The sequence below is a fragment of the Diabrotica undecimpunctata genome, chromosome 7 (assembly GCF_040954645.1).
Source record: "Diabrotica undecimpunctata isolate CICGRU chromosome 7, icDiaUnde3, whole genome shotgun sequence".
Classification (NCBI taxonomy): Eukaryota; Metazoa; Arthropoda; class Insecta; order Coleoptera; family Chrysomelidae; genus Diabrotica; species Diabrotica undecimpunctata.
Window position 1 is genome coordinate 24439492 of NC_092809.1, and position 18383 is coordinate 24457874.

Sequence of the window (18383 nt, forward strand, 5' to 3'; positions counted from 1 at the left end):
ATGAGTTTCATGAAAGTTGAAAGACAAAATCAATGACAGCAAAAAACATTGATGTAAGACAACAAATGATAATGCCAAGTTCGACAGGTAACATATAGGGACATTTAATCATGCGTGGATATCTATATGAAACAGATAAATCAAATCACATATCACATGGACCAAAGAAACACTTAATATATCCCAAGGACATCAAATTAGCATACAACTCGTCGGAACAACCTTGGATGTTCCAAGTCGAAGCAAAAGTATCAATTCACGTGATCTCGCTGTGTTTCTAGAAAATAATTGCCTGTTTTGTATCGAAAAATGGAAGTGTGGCTACAATTCCATTAGAAGAACAAAAAACTGTAAATACGGAGTGACATACAACCATTTGCTTACCGGAAATTTTTTTAGAAATTAAAGAAAGAAATAAAAAAACCTCGAATCATTCTGCATCAGGGCATTGTAAGCTACCGTACATCATAACAAACACGGAACTTTTTAACTACTGAAACCGTGAAATGGATGTCCCACTCTGAGTAAGTACAGTCCAAATTTACGTAGTCTTTGTGTTTCCAAAAGTCAAAAATCAGTTCCGTAGCCCAACAATTTTCAACACTAGACAAAACGACAAATAATTTGGGTCTTTTCTTCCCTCTTGAAATTAAGCTACTGTTAATGTCTAAAATGTTAAAAAAGACAAATTGGGACAGGGTGGCAAAAATGCGAAAATTCGCACGTGTGTCCATAAAGTAACATATAAATTCATTATTAGCTAATTAACCTGTTAAATTATTAGAAATTCCCGAAAGAAGTCGATAATTTACTATTTTTCCAAATTATAATCTAATATACAGGTGAACTAACTTCGTATGATGACGTCATCGCCATTTTTTATAGATTTCCCTTGCTGAACTGATTCCAAAAATACATAATACGTTGCTTCAAATTGGTACAGGGTGGCAAAAATGCAAAAAATCCAAGCTACTTACAAAATAATAAATGAAGAATCAACATATTCAATTACACCTTAACTGAAATTTCGTATTGTTATGCAACTACTTTAATAAACTATTAAAAACACCTTACATTATTTGCAGGTTAGCTGTATCTACATTGTATCTAACAGCTTTTATTAGTGATCCAAACCCCTGAGCCATAAGAATATTTTTAATGATTTACAGTATTTTTTAATTTTTTTTTAATTGTCGGAAATATTAAAGTACAAATCTGTATTGTTAACGCTTTACAGAAGGTACTTTTAAGTGAAAACTATTCAAGCAATTTATTATTTGCAACTTTTTGTACAAAATGCCTTTAACCGCAAGTGATAGGATTTGAAATATTAGTGATGATTGGTATTGGCGATAAGATGCGGACTCAAAAAGAAGTATGCCGATTTTTTCGTGAAAGGCACCCAGATCGTGAACCTATTTCACAATCTACGGTAAGCAGAATTGCATAACAAACAAAACAAACCAAAACAAAAAAACAAAACTAATAATAACAAAACAACAATAGTTTTGGGTTTGTCTTAGTTTTTTTTTTGTATTTCAAGTTTTAGAAAGCACACACAAAACATAAATTCAACTGTTCGTTTAATGGAAAACCGCCTTTAGACTCGACATAATTTAATTCCTATGTAAAACATTTATCTGACTACGTTCTTGTTTATTAAATACTTATGGAAATTTTTTTCAATCATCGCACAAAGTGAATTTGCAGTAATTTATGGGCATGTCTATATAAATAATAGCAGTATTCCTGAACTTCATTCATATATTTTCGTATCTCTCTTTGTTTAGTTTTCACAAAGTTGACAAAATTGTGCTACCTTATATCAGTAATTTCGAAGAAAGGCCGTTCTCTGTTCTAAATACTTAAAAGTTTCCTTGTTTCTGGAATTCTCAGAGACAAAAGAGGTTGTCAGCTTTAGCATGAATTAATATAGTCCAGTCGTCAGAGAGTTGACCCCTAAAAATCATACGAATAAGCTGAATTTTACAGAGAATATTAATTTTGGGGCACCAAAAAAGATGTAAAAATGTTTACCACTTTTACCCCCGGGCTTTTCCCTAAAACCCCCCTCGTAGGGGGGTAAAAACACAAAAAAATCGATTTACCAAGAATCTGTACACCGTAGAAAAAAATGTTTCAAATAAAAAATGTAGCTGAGACAATTTTAAACAAAAACGTTTATAAGCATTTTTTGTGTAGAATGAACCGTTCTCTTAGAAACAACGCTTGAAGCCACCGTCAATTTTGCAAGTCAGTTACTTGCGCGAAATCAATGTTCAATAAAATTTGTATCAGCTCGACGGTAAAAATTGATCCAACTGTCCTATCAACAAAAATCAAGATACATTTTAAAGGCAAAGAGTGCAACTTTCGTATGAAGATTTTGTATTTTGCCGAGAATAAACTCAGTTTTTATAAAGGTGTTAAATAAAATTTCACGTGAAATCCGTATAAGCGGATATACAGACGCACTATACGTGAAATCAAATCTTAACTGTCTGTTTCCTTTTATTCTGGTATACTCTTTATGAGTATGTACTAGAAACCAATTCGCTAAGGATTTTTGTTTAGTTGAGGAGATATGTTGTGGAATACAATTTTAGATTCCCCATGTCTCTAATAATATCTTTATCAACGTATGTTTTGCCTTGCAATTCTTGGAAGGCGCAGATTAAAGCATAAATCTGAATTTGGTTTCGAAAAAAAAAATTAGTTTACGGATTTATTTTGTAATATTTAAAATTATTTTTCCTCATTTTTTTTTTAAATAATATTAATAGAATAAATCTTCTTTTAGAATCTATCCATATACAGGGTGAGTCATGAGGAACTTTACATACTTCTACCATATGTAGAGTCCCTCAGGGAGCATATCATGTGGCCACTAAAAAATGTCAACTCCTCTTCTTTATTAATAAACAGGGTGATTTGTGTAATTGACCATTTATTTCATTTTACTGTAGTGTTTATACGGCTCATTTGATTTTTTAAATTTTTGCATGATACAGTACACTACTATCAAGCATTCGACTGGTATTAGCTAAACTAAAAAATTCCAGACTATTTTGAAGTTTCGATATTCCTGGACAAGAGGGTAAAGGGGAGTAAAACGGGTATCGATAGACTGTGATACTTCCTCAATGAGCATAAGCGTGCTTGAATTTTTACTCGCGGGGATAATTATTCAGACGTTAATAATTGGAAGTAGTAATAATGTATAAAAACACGTTTTTATAGAAAAAATAAAATACAATTTTATTTGCTTTAAAATTAATACAATAAAATATAGTTGAGCTCAAGTTAATTTTTTAATAGGTATCAAATAATACTACGATAAAAAAAACAATTAAAAAATATACATTTGTCAAATTTAAGTACATACCTATATTTATTGATAATGTGTTAAAACATATTTTTTCAAATTGTGACAAATTTGTTTTAATACAATATCAATAGATTCCACGTAGTAAGGGTTTCTGCTACAAAATTATTTATTGATCATTCCAAAGCTCTTGAGGGCATTTGACATAAAATTATTTGCAAATATACCTACTTATTAAAAAGTAGGGTGAAAATGTATAAATTATTGGAAAGCTATTTACCGAACAGAAATATTAAAGTAAAAATGGTAAATAGACATAATAGAAGACGTTGGTATAGAAATAAATTTTTATTGATTGCGAAATAAAACAGTCTTAGTAAGAACGCTTCTTATGCGCACGGTGTTAGCATCTAAAGTAGTCCTCGTTTCATGATGAATTCCAATTTTAAAATATTTCTCAAGAACCAATTTTAAAAGTTGCATAGAGTGACCATCGATTGCATCTTCATCATACATATGGTCACCAAAATGCTCATAGATTGATTTTGGGACATTTTGTATGGGTTTATTAATCAAAATATTCATAAGGTTTTTAACTCGTCTGTTGTAGATATTTATAGTTTTATTAAAAAATCTGAAATATTTTTCAGCTTCCTTACAAGTTTAAATAACCAAAAAGGATGCTTTTGAAAGGTTTTTTTATACTGTTTTCTCTGTTGAAGTTTAGAGTAAGTTTCATCATTAATCAATATTATTTGGAAACCTACATAGAAAAATAAATGAGTTTTATTCATTTCACTAATTTATTGTTAATTCATGAGAAATATTAAATTAAAAAGCTACTAAACAGATCTTTTTAATCAGATGATGTCTACTTACAATTTAAAAATGTCTATACTAATTTCATGAACTAATATCTTGTTCAATACATTAATTAATATGAATAAACCCAATGGTACGCCTATGAAAGACATATTTTAAAATGTAAACACACAGGCTTCCTCATCTTAAATAATGTAAACAAACAGTACTTACAAATTAAATGAGACATTGGGATGTAAATATTTCGTTTTTTTTGCAAATGCAAAACTGTAGCACCATTATTATAATTTGTTTATTTCACTATTTACAAATATCACTAAAAATACAGCCAAAATATCGAAAAACAACTTTTCCTCATCTTGGGTAAAAAGTAAACAAAACATGGACATGACATGGAACAGCATTTGAAGTTTGACGTAGAGCCATAAGACAGAGAAATGTAAACACCTTTGCCATTAATAAATAGGTTTCAGTGCTTCTACATATAAAATAATTGGTTGATATCTGTTATACGCTATTATTAAATGATATGCACACTATGTGCACATTTGATGTTTTAATTACAATTAAATATATTAATATAAGTAATAAATTATTATTTTGGTTTGATAGCACCTGTCGAGTATAAAATAAATATAGTAATATTTTCAGCGATACGTGAATAAGATATTTTAATAAAAAAATGTAACATTTGAAGGTGCTGAGAATGTGACCTAGTCAAATAATTTTGGCTTCACATTTTTATGTAAATAACTGAGTCCATCTGTGTTTATACGTCCATGGTATAAAATATCAAGAAACGTCAAACGGTCAACGCCAACCTTCATTTTAAACTTTTTTAGATTTATTTTTATTTAGTACAGTTGATGCAATGTATTATTATTTGACATAAAATTTTAATCATTTACAATCAACAAAAACTAACACATACAAGAAGTTTGACTTTTTAATCAATTTAATTTATTATTTATCGAAAATAATGCCCCAATACGATCTATGAGTAAAAATTTAAAATTGAAAAACAATTGATTCTATCGTAGAGATAATACAAAGTGACAGTAAAGATGTTAATTTTCTACGTATTAGATTATGTTGTAGGAACTCATTTTAATTAAAATGTTTGAAATTTATAACATTTGTTTAAATTAATACCTTATAATTTGATACTTCATTATGGTTGTTCTATTTTTGGTAAGATTTGATCGTTCACTAAAAATTTAATAAAAGTGCGACAACATTGTCGCATATGTCGTTTTCATTGGCTATTTATGTAGTTTGAAAATCACTTATTGCATTTTAAAAAAAATTATACAGGGTGTAATATTTAATACGAATCCCTAAATTAATTTTTCCAAAGCCAGTCCGGGAATTTTTTAGTTTAGCTAATACCAGTCGAATGCTTGATAGTAGTGTACTGTATCATGTAAAAATTTAAAAAATCAAATGAGCCGTATAAACACTACAGTAAAATAAAATAAATGGTCAATTACACAAATCACCCTGTTAATTAATAAAGAAGAGGAGTTGTCATTTTTTAGTGGCCACATGATATGCTCCCTGAGGGACTCTACATATGGTAGAAGTATGTAAAGTTCCTCATGACTCACCCTGTATTTAATATACCTATTTAATTTTCTGACTTATATTGTTGCAAAAAAATTTAATTTGGGATAAAAAATTAAATAACTTTTAAACTTTTTGACCGATCGACTTGAAATGTTAATCTTATTTTAAGCACCACAAGACCCTACATTTTGTGTAATATAAAGCTTATAAGTTTATTTAAAAAAAAAGTTATTAACATATAAAAAAACCGAAATTTTTTACTTATGTTGCAACTTTCTAAGCAACAAACAAGGATAGGAGCGTTTAGAAAACGCCATTTTGAGACATAAGTTTCTTCTCTTCTCAAATTTGTTTCAAGCTCTTTACTTTTTGCTGATAAACGAAAAAAGCGAAAATTTACCTTTTTTACCTTAATTTGTTAATAAGTAAGTCCAAAAAATCGACTGCAGGAAACATATGGGTTCTTGTTATAGAGCTCCATACTAATGTTGATAAAAATTTATACATAGGAGATAAAATTATTAGCAAAAATCGAAAAAAAAATTATGGCGTAACACACAACCTTATCTTTTTCCACAGCAGTATTTTATTACGATATATTTGGTAATTTGGTATGGGATTTCTAAAATATATTTTAAATTTACATAAATATCATAGATTTCAAGATCAAATTATCCATAAAGTTTACTTTTGTAAGGTAAAATATTGTCAAAATGATAATTTAACAAAATCATATTATTTTATTACATGATTGCAAAATAAATCTTAAATTTATTATTCACTGCGTAACTTAACGCATTTATTTTTGGCAAGCTGAATTACGCAGTAGTTCTCACTACAAAAATAAAAAAATACTTTTAATATCACACTGGTTATATTTTAACATTATAAACAAAATAAAGTTTATAATGTGCAAATCGGATAATCAATTATGTGAAACTAATAAATTTTGAATTTAGTATAAAATATTTATAATAAATGAGGCGAATTTAAGGAATTGAACGTACAATCACAAGAAGAATCTGGTTTGAAGACACATAGATAAATACAAATCCTGATGTTACACGTTATAATCGAGTAATACGATTACTATTTGTACGAGAACACCTAAACTGGCATCAACTTTTATTTAAAGGTGAGTATTTCTAACGATATTTGATTCAGTCGATTCAGTCGAATTAAATGCAGTTTCAGGAGCGGTAGGCTTAAAAATTAACTACAACAAAACAAAAATACTGAGCCGAGACCAGACAAATATAACAATACAAAATCATACCATAGAAAATGTTGAACATTATGTATATCTAGGTCATGTTATCAAACTAGGAAAACCAAATCAAGATGCTGAAATTAAAAGAAGAACACAACTGGCATGGGGCGCTTTCGGCAAATTAGCATATATCTTGAAAAACACCTCCATTCCTGTAAACTTAAAGAAAAAGGTGTATAACACATGCATACTACCAGTTTGTACTTACGGCTTGGAGACAGTAGCCCTTACCAAAAATCTGCTAAAAAATTAGAAACAACGCAAAGAGCAATGGAACGAATCATGCTTGGAATATCACTAAGAGACAAGATTAGAAACACCGAGATAAGACGTAGAACGAAGATTAGGGATATTGTGGAAGAAATTGCAAAAATGAAATGGCGCTGGGCAGGTCACGTAGCCCGATATAATGACAACAGGTGGACACGGAGAATTCTAGAATGGAGACCAAGGACGACAACAAGAAGCACGGGAAGACCTCAAAAAAGATGGGTAGATGACATAAGAACAGTGGCAGGCAAACAGTGGATTAGATTGGCGCAAGATAGAGAAAGATGGAAGCAATTGGGAGAGACCTAAATTCAGGAGTGGATGGAAAATGGTTGACAAAGAGATTTCTAACGATTTGGTCGTCATCAGTACGGAGCAGTATCAACTTCTATTTAAAGATGAGTATTTCTAACGATTTGGTCGTCATCAGTACGGAGCAGTAATCATGTTGTTAGGCATTCGTATTACGTGTCCAGCTTCTGCTGCATTAAAGAGTTGGTATAATTCGAAATTAAATCTTTTGTGCCACTGCCCTTGATCGTTTATAGCTCCAAATATTTTGCGGAGTATCTTACGCTCGAATATTACCAGAAGTCTTCCATCCGTCTGCGTTAAGAGTCCATGTTTTCGCCCCATATGTGAGAACCGGCCTCAGCAGTGATTTGTATATAATAATTTTAGTTTTTCTTTGGATATTTCTTGAGTGGAAAACTCTACTTGGTCAAAACTCTATAACCTTTCGCCGAAAATGCTTCGAACTTCTTAAATAATATCATATCTCACTGTCAGACATTCTAGTAAGTTTCGATATCGTTTCACTCTTTACAAACATTCCTATAGACGGAACTCATTAACATTCTTAAAACTAAATTTATACAGTATCCAGCAAGACCACTTAACTCTCATTAGTTGTATGTCCAACACTTATTTCATCTTCCAAAATCAATTCTACAGACAAATAAATGGTGCCCCAATGGGTCCCTAGTGTCTCCAGTAATTGCCAATATATTTATGGAAGGCTTCGAGACCCGAGCACTATCCACATCAATGCTCAAAGCCACATGTTGACTACGATATGTTGACGATACATTCGTCATTTGGCCCCATGGCCAAATCCAAAGGGATCCTTTGGTGTCTTTTTTTCGCACTATGGAGGTTCCACTTGACCTCTTTCTCTACACATAGTTATACGGTAGAAGCGAGAATATGTTATAGACTACGAGAAAACCTAAGGAACGTAACGTTAAATCAAGATATCATCATAAATCAAATCAGGGATATCTAATGAATGATGTTTTCTGGTCCTATGGTAATCAGATGCAAGTTTAAAGTACCTTTCCAAGTGGACATTTGCCCACGAGAGGGATGGAGCAGAGATAACATTCTGCCCAAACTGCAGAGTTATATCCAGTACACAGACGGATGTAAAATTGCATACGTGTCGAGTGCAGCAATCTTCAGTAGTGGTTGAAATTCTATATTTCAGGCAGATATTTGTGCAATATTCCATTGTGCAAGAGATATGAACATGAAGGCTTTCAAATTCAAGCGAATCAACATGTGCACAGATAGATCAGCAGATATGGAGGCTCTTTTCAGTCCTGAGATGGACTCTAGGCTGGTGTGGGAATGTAAAGAGGAACTCGAAAGACTGGTAGAACATAACAGTGTCACACTGGTATGGGTTTCAGGTCACCGGGGAATACACGACAATGAAAGAGTTGATGAACTTGCCAGAACAGCATCAGCTCCAAATACTTCGTTCCAGGCCCGTCATAGCAGTGCCAAAAAAAGCCTGGACCCGAAGACGAAATAACTCTCTCGGAAAATATAGCCGGCCAAGCAGATGGCAAAATGTATATTGGAAGAAAAATCCTAAAAGGGTTTTACTGCGGAAAACAATCAGGCTTCAGCTCCTGATTCAGCTTCATAATCTTCCTTACTAGATATGCGTCAGTCAAGAGACATCTGCATACAATGGGACTGTTTCATGGACTCTGTAGCAGAGGATCTGAAACAGTTAACCATATCTTGCACAATTGCTGGGCATTAGATCGTAGGCGGCAAACACTTTTTGGAGACTATCGAGTGGCTCCAAAAAGTTATCGTACCCATCCTCTAGACGTGTACAAGCTAGTACATAATGAATGTAAGATGTACAGTGAGACAATTGGCTGCTGATCAAACTCGCTGATTATATAGTGCAAAATAGACTAAAATACTAAACAATTTTTACAGAATTTGTTTATTTTATGATAAAAAGCATTCATAACATGTCACAACGGTATTTTTCATTTAATTTTGTTATTTATTTTAAATAGATTACACTTAAAGTTGATATTTTAATTTTTTTAATTAGAAAAGTAAAAAAAATGAAAATATTCTTGGAAAATACTATGCGTTTGAAATTATAATTTTTTATTAAATAGTAACAGTGCTGTAACCTATAATTCAATAATACTTCAATCTTAATTTTCCCAAACTTTGTTTAGTAAATAGGCCAGTCTTGTTTTGGACACCTCAAATTGTAGTGAAATTTTTGTCATCCGCATATAATAACGTAATAATTAATTCGATATTATTAAAAATAGTTTTCTAAATCACCGATATGTATGGAAAATAGTCACTGGCTTAGCGAATCTCCATGTACAACTCGTATAATATTGTCATAACTTTTATTAAAACAATCGAGCAAAAAGACAAAAGAGGGAATGTAAAGGTAATGGGGGCAAATACATTGTTAGATAGGAAGTGCCATCTTGAGAGGCCAAATTAAACAAGGAAAGAGAGTCTTTCCTTGTTTAAGAAATCAAATTTAGTTGGGTTATGTTATTATTTGTCCCAACTTTCACATGAAATCTTATTTATATTGAAGTTTTTTAAGAATTGTTTCACATTTTAGACTGTTATCGTTAATATTTAATTAAAATTTTCTCGTCTAAGACACATTCTGAAAACTATTTTATAGCTACTGTTAATAAGTGTCGGAAAATTTAAATTTGGCGCATTCGCATTTCCGGATATGTCCGCCATCAGAGGCCACTTTTTTGGTCGCCTTTTCATAACGATTAGATTCCCTCTTTTGTCTTTTTGCTTGATGATTAAAACCGTCATAAGTACACACTTGTTATATTTGTTTATATTTTTTTGTTTGTTATAAGATTTAACACAAGTTCAGTTTTTTTTAAAAGGTATCAAAAAAAATTTTAATTAAAATTTAATACATTTCCTAATTTAACTAAATCAATTAAAAACAATTTATCTTAAAAAATTGGCGCTGAATCTCCACGTTGAAGGTCTTTTTTGTAACAGCATTTTTTGTTTGTTTGTTTTAAAAATAAATAAAAATCTGTTCTATAGCGTAAAGAAAACACTTGACAATACCGAAATGCTGGATTAATGTAAATATTTTAACTGGTGTTTTACTAGTTGTTTGCCTTGGAGCATAATATTTGTGTTATCTCACAGAAAATGTTACTATTTTCGGAATGAAAATCAAATAGTAGGATTATTTATAAAACAAAAACTATTCTACTAGTACCCAGGAACTTATCGAATAAGTAATAATTTGAATTTGTGGTTATCAATATTTAGACTTTTCTAACCAACAACTTTATTTTACTAATATAATTATTATAATATTAATATTTACTATTTAAATGTTAATAAAGGGTCAAATAATATATTTTATTTATTCAATTGTATTCAATTTTACTACGTTGATATTTTATAGCTACTATTATATAATATTTATTTAAATAAACAAAAATAAAATTTCATCTAAAATACAGGGTGTTTCAAAAAAAGGTAACCCCGTCTCTAGGGTAGGTAAAAAACTGAAAAATAATTGGGGTTTGCTTAGTAAAAAATTTTTGTAGCGCCATCCGTTTTCAAGATACAGGGCGTTGAAGAAAAAAAAATTTTACGCATTTTTTACGATTTTGCCGAAACTACACTGGCAACATTGTAATGAAATTTTATACGAATATGATTTGGAAGCTGATACATCCCATGAATTTGTTTTTATATCTGATTCTCATAGAGGGCGCTAGTTACACGGATCGTACTAAGTATTAGTCAATATAACTTTTTTAAGAGTATAATTATTAATCAAAATTTCAAGTAAACTTAAACATCATTCAATTTTACACGAAAAAACTCTTGGTACATGGTACTCTTGGTAAAACTCGATACTGTGTACCGTTTTCGGAATATTTTGATTTGAAAATTATGAAGTAATAATTGATGCTGGTAGTAATGATAAAGTTCTAATGGGTATACCTCTATTTTCTCCAAGTGTGCCATGGAAATCTGACATTTATTGATTGTTATGACGATAAATCAACAATAATTAGAGTTTTGAAACCTTGTTATTTGTAAAATCAAATCAAAATGTACTCAAATGTTGAATGCACTGACACGTTATTAACCTTAGGCGAATGTTTAGGATGTTCTAGTGCAGCTGTGACACGTTATGCAGAAAAGTTTCCTAGAAGAAACTTACCAAGTAAAAAAACATTTAGATCCGTTGAACGACGTTGTCGAGAAACTGGGAATGTGAGACCAAATAAAATAAATTCTGGTAGACCAAGAACAATTAATAAAGAAAATAATATTTTAAATTTACTTGATCAAGATCCAACAGTTAGCGTAAGGAATATAGCAAGACAAACAAATACTTCTTCAAGTACTTGGCGGATACTGAAAGAACAGCAATTACATTCTTATCATTACAGACAAGTCCAAGAGCTCTTGCCAGATGATCTACCGGTTAGAGTGGATTTTTGTGAAACATTGCAACAAAGGACAGCCCACAATCCAATTTTTTAAATGCATTATTTTTACGGACGAGGCCACCTTTACGCGACAAGGTATGTTTAACTCCCATAATGCACACTATTGGTGTGATGAGAATCCACGAGTCAAAAGGGTATCACATTACCAACACTCATTTAAAGTTAATGTTTGGGTAGCAACTTTAGGTAACAAATTAATTGGTTATCATATTCTACCTGGAAATTTAAATGGTGATATGTATCTTGATTTTTTAAACAATTCCTTATTCGAGATATTAGAAGATTTAACGCTAAACGAGCGAAGATCTTTATTTTTTATGCACGATGGAGCTCCACCACACTTTGATAGAAGGTGTCGTAATTGGTTGAGTAATCATTTTCCGAATCGATGGATTGGTAGAGGTGCAGAAGCTCCGATTCATTGGCCTCCTCGGTCATGCGATTTTAACCCTTTGGACTACGCAGTTTGGTCGTATATTAAGGAAAAAGTCTATGCTACAGAGGTAAATTCACGCCAAGAATTGGAAGAAAGAATTCAACGTCAATTTAATGACATCATAGCTGATCCCCTACCGTTTAGAAGGTTAATGGAATCTTTAGAAAAAAGAATAGACTTGTGTATTCGCGAAAACGGAGGGCATTTTGAACAATTACTGTAATTGAATTTTATTTTATGTTCTTAGTCATTAATTTAATTTTTTTCTTGTGAGTTTTGTTTAATTACTAAACTATTTTATACCAGCATCAATTATTACTTCATAATTTTCAAATCAAAATATTCCGAAAACGGTACACAGTATCGAGTTTTACCAAGAGTACCTTTTTCGTGTAAAATTGAATGTTTAAGTTTACTTGAAATTTTGATTAATAATTATACTCTTAAAAAGTTATATTGACTAATACTTAGTACGATCCGTGTAACTAGCGCCCTCTATGAGAATCAGATATAAAAACAAATTCATGGGATGTATCAGCTTCCAAAACATATTCCTATAAAAGTTCATTACAATGTTGCCAGTAGTTTCGGCAAAATCGTAAAAATGCGTAATTTTTTTTTCTTCAGCGCCCTGTATCTTGAAAACGGATGGCGTTACAAAAATTTTTTACTAAGCAAACCCCAATTATTTTTCAGTTTTTTACCTACCCTAGAGACGGGGTTACCTTTTTTTGAAACACCCTGTATATTCTGATGTTTTGCCACAGTGGGCTTCTTCAGATGCTAATATAGAGCTAACTTAAAACTAAATAAGCTTTTATTACAATTTTAAGATTAGGACAGTTCACTGAGACTATGTAAATAACCAGATGGGACTTCTACGAAAAATATGTAACAATAATGAATTAAGTATACATTATTATTAAAATGATTTTCCTGTGATGAATGTTCTGAAGAATATGTTTTTATGTTAATAATGTTTCTAGATTCTACACATGGTTTAGATATATATTGTATAATGCTAAAACGAAACCAATTTTCGGCATAGGAGGAAGGTCTGTATTTTACCAAAATAATCCAACTTTCGTTTATACTGAAAGCGTGGCAGTGAAGCATTCTGAAATTAAGTTTTTGTAAGGGCCTTCAGTACGCATCTAAGGGCATTTTCAGTTTTGGAAACACGAAGTAGTCGCAGAGTGTTACGTAGGGACTTTACGGAGTCTGGCAGAGTTATGCTTTGCCAAAAACTGTTCGAAAGAGCAGTTTTTGAAAGACCAGATTCGACAAACGATGCGGCGAACGAAAAATGGGAAATATAGATAAGAGCATGCTTCTTTTTTTTTCGGAAGCCGTCGGCTACTTACTGGGCGTACTATAGCCAGCTGGTTTATTGAAACACTGTACCAGCTTGTACAGGAAAAATGCTGAAAAAACTAAAACTAAATGCATGGCAGTAAAAAAAATGCACTTTAAAGAGTACAGCTGCAAGTAGATAACGCTCCAATCGAGCAAGTGAAAAGATTCAAATACTTGAAAATGAGTGAATAAATAATGGGATCCTCAACAAGAAATAAAATGCCGTACTGAAGAAGCAAGACAAGTTTTTATTATATTTAAACCGCTAATATGTAACTGCAATATTTTCTTCAATCTCCGCTACATGATGGTGAAATGCTATGTATGGTCCATATTGTTATACAGCGTGGAGACATGGACGTTAAAAATATCCTTCATTAACAAGTTGGAGGCCTTAGAAATGTGGACCGCATTGACGCAAGATGTGGACTTGCGAAGAATATTCCGCATATCATGGACAGATAGGGCGACAAACCAGGAAATCTTAAGAAGGAGGTCAACACAAAGAAAGTTACTTAACTTCGACCAAGGTACGAAAAATTGGATATTTGGGCCATATCTTCAGAGTAAAAAAGTACGCAGTCCCTTAACTAATTATTCAAGGTAAGATTGGGGGCAAGAGGGGAGTAGCTACAAACAAATGTCGTGGCTATGAAATATAAAGAATTGGCCAGGTATAAATAACACTGGCGAGCTTTTACATGCCGCAAAAGGTATACGTCTGGCCTTAAGATAATTCGCTAACGCACTATAGGTGCACGGCACTATAAGAAGTACCAGCTTGTGCAAAGCTAGTGGATGGATACCGTATATTTTTAGAGTAAATTAGTCCAAAAAGTGTTTGCTTCCGCGGTCTAACGTCTCGCATTCATAAAAAATATTTTTGAATACTTGCAGAGAACCTGAAGTTCCCATGAGGCAGCCCCATTGTATGCAAGTATTCCTTGATTGGCGCATATCCAGTAAAGTCTGTTATGACTGAGCTGATTACTACTTGGTTTCCGCAGTAACTCAGCCCTATTAATACATATCCGTCCAATTATATCGGGTATATATATTTTCCCACTAAGTGTTATCCCACTAAGTGTTCCAATCCAGGCTTTTTTCCGGCCACGGACGGTGACCGAAATCGAAACGTCAATAAAATAGGTAATGTTAATTACAATTATTGAAGATATTTTATTTTAAGATATTTATTAGATTGCTTTAAACCAGCACGAAATGGTAAACGATGTGTAAGCTGTTTAATCAGTCAAGACCAATGTTGATGCCCATGTCATCCTACTCGGGTTTCTTAATCACAAATTCAACAGTTTTGCCGTACTCGGCGTTTCATTTGTGAAGTTTCATACTTCCACTTGAGCTTTTATATGATTTATTAAATTATTTTAATTTATTAAATTATAATTAAAGTTGCATGTTTGTGGACCGTACTCGGCATCAGTTAGTGCAGCAATATTGTTGTCTTAATCAATCGACTAGGCTTTCTTATAGTCCATAAATATTAGGACTAGTGGTTTGTTGTGAAATCTGACTGCTCTTTAGGTTGATAGAAATCTAGTTTGACAGTTTCGCGGAACATTAAATACAGGAACACATTGCGAGCCCGTACATCTCCTTTAACAAAAAATGTTTACCATGATCAGATAACTTTACAAAAATGAGCCACTGTTTTGAAGGAGAATATAATATGCAGATCAGTTTTAATATATTATGAAAATAGTATTTTATTTATAAATTTGAAATCTTATTATTTTTAAGCATTAATTTTATTTATAAAAATAAACCTACCGTTGCCAAAAGAATCATTTCTATCCTACTATTCAACATAACATAATATGATCAAGCAGAAATCTTTGATTTTACAAACCATATTTTGACAACATCTTCCTGTCCCAAAGTCAAAGTACTAAATTAAATTTGTATTGACCTAATATGATATTGTAAAACATTGTAAAAGTTTTACTAACAATTTTAAATTGATTAGTTATTCTCGTATACTTCATTATGAGAGTGTTAGAAATTAGCTGAATTAAAATAATACCTACCGAGTTTCCATTTGAAGTAGGTTGTCTGTAGTCAGGACTATGGCTTTGAGGAACATGATGAGTGTCATCTCTATGGGCGACTTGAGCAGCATATTGGGCTACCATTTGCAGATCTGCTTGAACATTTCTTTTACCATGATTACTGCTGTGAGATCCGTGCCCACCTACGAAAGATATGTAATTAATATTTTTGAAAAATAAGTGCATTTTGCATTTGTATTAATATAAAAGCAAATAAATAGGACTACATGACAAATGGAGTGGCGAAAATATCCGATACAAACATAAAAAATGTATTGGTCTGGATAAATTGTGGAAGCTCACATTCAAAATTAAAAAGGAAAAGCAAGCTTCCAGCGCTTCTAAACTGGTTTCTCGACTAAGGATAGAAGAAATTTTCCTAGTCCTTCCAATTATACTTAATTATCTGAAGAATTCTAAGAGTCTACCTTTACAAAAATGAAAAAATTATTTTGTAATCGTGATATTAGTATTCAGCTACGAACTAGAATTTTAAAATGCTATGTATTCAGTACTGTGCTTTACGTTGTTGAGGCATGGACTCTTAAACAGAGGAATGTTAAAAATCTTGAAAGCTTTGAGATGTGGTGCTACCGCCGTATACTAAAAATAAGTTGGGTGGATAAAATTACAAATGAAGAGGTAATACGCAGAATAAATAACGATCCAGAAGTTATACTGAATATAAAAAAGAGAAAACTTGAATACTTAGGCCATCTGATGAGAGGACAAAAATACACATTCCTACAAAATATAATGCAAGGAAAAATCCAAGGACGCAGAAATCCAGGCCGTAGAAGAATGTCCTGGATGAGAAATTTAAGAGAGTGGTTTGGCTGTACCACTAACGAATTATTCAAAACAGCAGTAAATAAAATTAGAATCGCCCTTATGATATCCAATTTCCGATAGGAGAGGCACTCAAAGAAGAAAGAATCTTAAGTATTAAGACACTTAACTCTCAGTAATGAGCCTAGGATAATATACACGGGATTAGAAATGGATTCGGAAGTGTTTCAGAAATTAATATCAATTATTTTGATATATCATTATATTTTTTATTATATTATTTTGGGAATTAACCACAACTTGGCGTTTCGACTGAGTTCGTTAATCGTTTCGAAATTAAATGTGTACGTTACCGAAAAAAATATAATTTTATAACTAATAAAATTTTAATAATAAAAAGTTTAATAACTAGAAAACGAAAGAAGAAATAAGGAAGTCAAAGGCAGATCTATAAATGTCTAAAAAAGTAAAAACCTGGTCTACGACTCAAAGAATTTTAAGTAACAAAGACAAAATCTGGTAATGCGAATATATACGGATTTGAAGAGGTAATTAACAGCTTTGGTTTGGAAACATGGTTGATTTTAATGACGGAGCAATCAAAAGATATAAATTAAGGTAATAGGTCAATATGGAGAAGAAACTGTTTACAATGTTAGATCTGATATATTTTATTACGTTTTCTAAAAATACAAAACTGATTTTTCTCATACGAGGAAATTATATATATATATATATATATATATATATATATATATATATATATATATATATATATATTATAGGGCCGGGCAGCTAAGGCGGTAGAGACTTTCACGCAGAAAGCCGAGGATCGATCCCCGGCACCGGCGAAGAAACAGAATGTATAGGCAAAGCGTTCTTGCCCTATATATCGGGGGTAAAGGACAGAATTAGGCGAATACTTAAAAAAGTCAATGTAAAGACCATTTTCAAGCCTAAAAAGAAAATCAAGGACTGTTTAAGATCGGTGAAGGACAAACGCGACCCATTAGCAACGGCCGGAGTATACCGAATACCATGTGGAATGGTATATGTGGGAACTACGAAAAGACACACAAACACAAGAATAAACGAACATAAAATTCATTGTCGTTTAGGACATATCGACAAATCTGCCGTTGCCGAACACCGATAAAACATCACAGTACTACCCACGGTTGTATCAAGAAGCGGCGGAGATATATAAGCACCCAAATAATTTTAATCGGATAGAAGAAGGACTAAAAATCAACAAAACATAGATACCAATATTAAAATCCACAAAAACCCTTCCCGAAAAAACACGAAGAAAGAAAAGCTACTACAAACGACGACACGCCCTCTCACGGCAAAACCAGTGGAGGGGGGGTGGCGCTTTCTGCAGCGTATGTCATGATTGGTCTGATGACTGTTTTGTAAATTCTGTCTTTCATTTCTTTCCCGATATTTTTTCGATCCCGATAAGACGAAATACGTCTACGCGAATAGCAGAGGCACTATACGTAAAATCAAATCTTAACTGTCTTTTCTATATTGATGTGAGTTTTATTAACTTTGAAAAGGTCTTCGATCTTCGTGTAAATAGGCTACAGATGTGGAAAATCCTAAGGTTATATGGGATACCACTGAAAATTATAAACTTTATTAAACGCTTCTACGAAGGATACAAAGAAACACTGGAACA

At 32.0% G+C, this 18383-nt stretch overlaps 1 protein-coding gene across 1 annotated transcript in view; it reads right to left on the bottom strand.

Moving 5' to 3' along the window:
* Positions 1-18383, bottom strand: part of FoxK (forkhead box K) — an 86393-nt gene that overhangs the window by 18350 nt on the left and 49660 nt on the right. The window contains exon 3 of the mRNA XM_072536862.1: positions 15890-16053. Coding sequence (XP_072392963.1) covers positions 15890-16053 — 164 coding nt within the window. The remainder of the gene's footprint in view (positions 1-15889; positions 16054-18383) is intronic.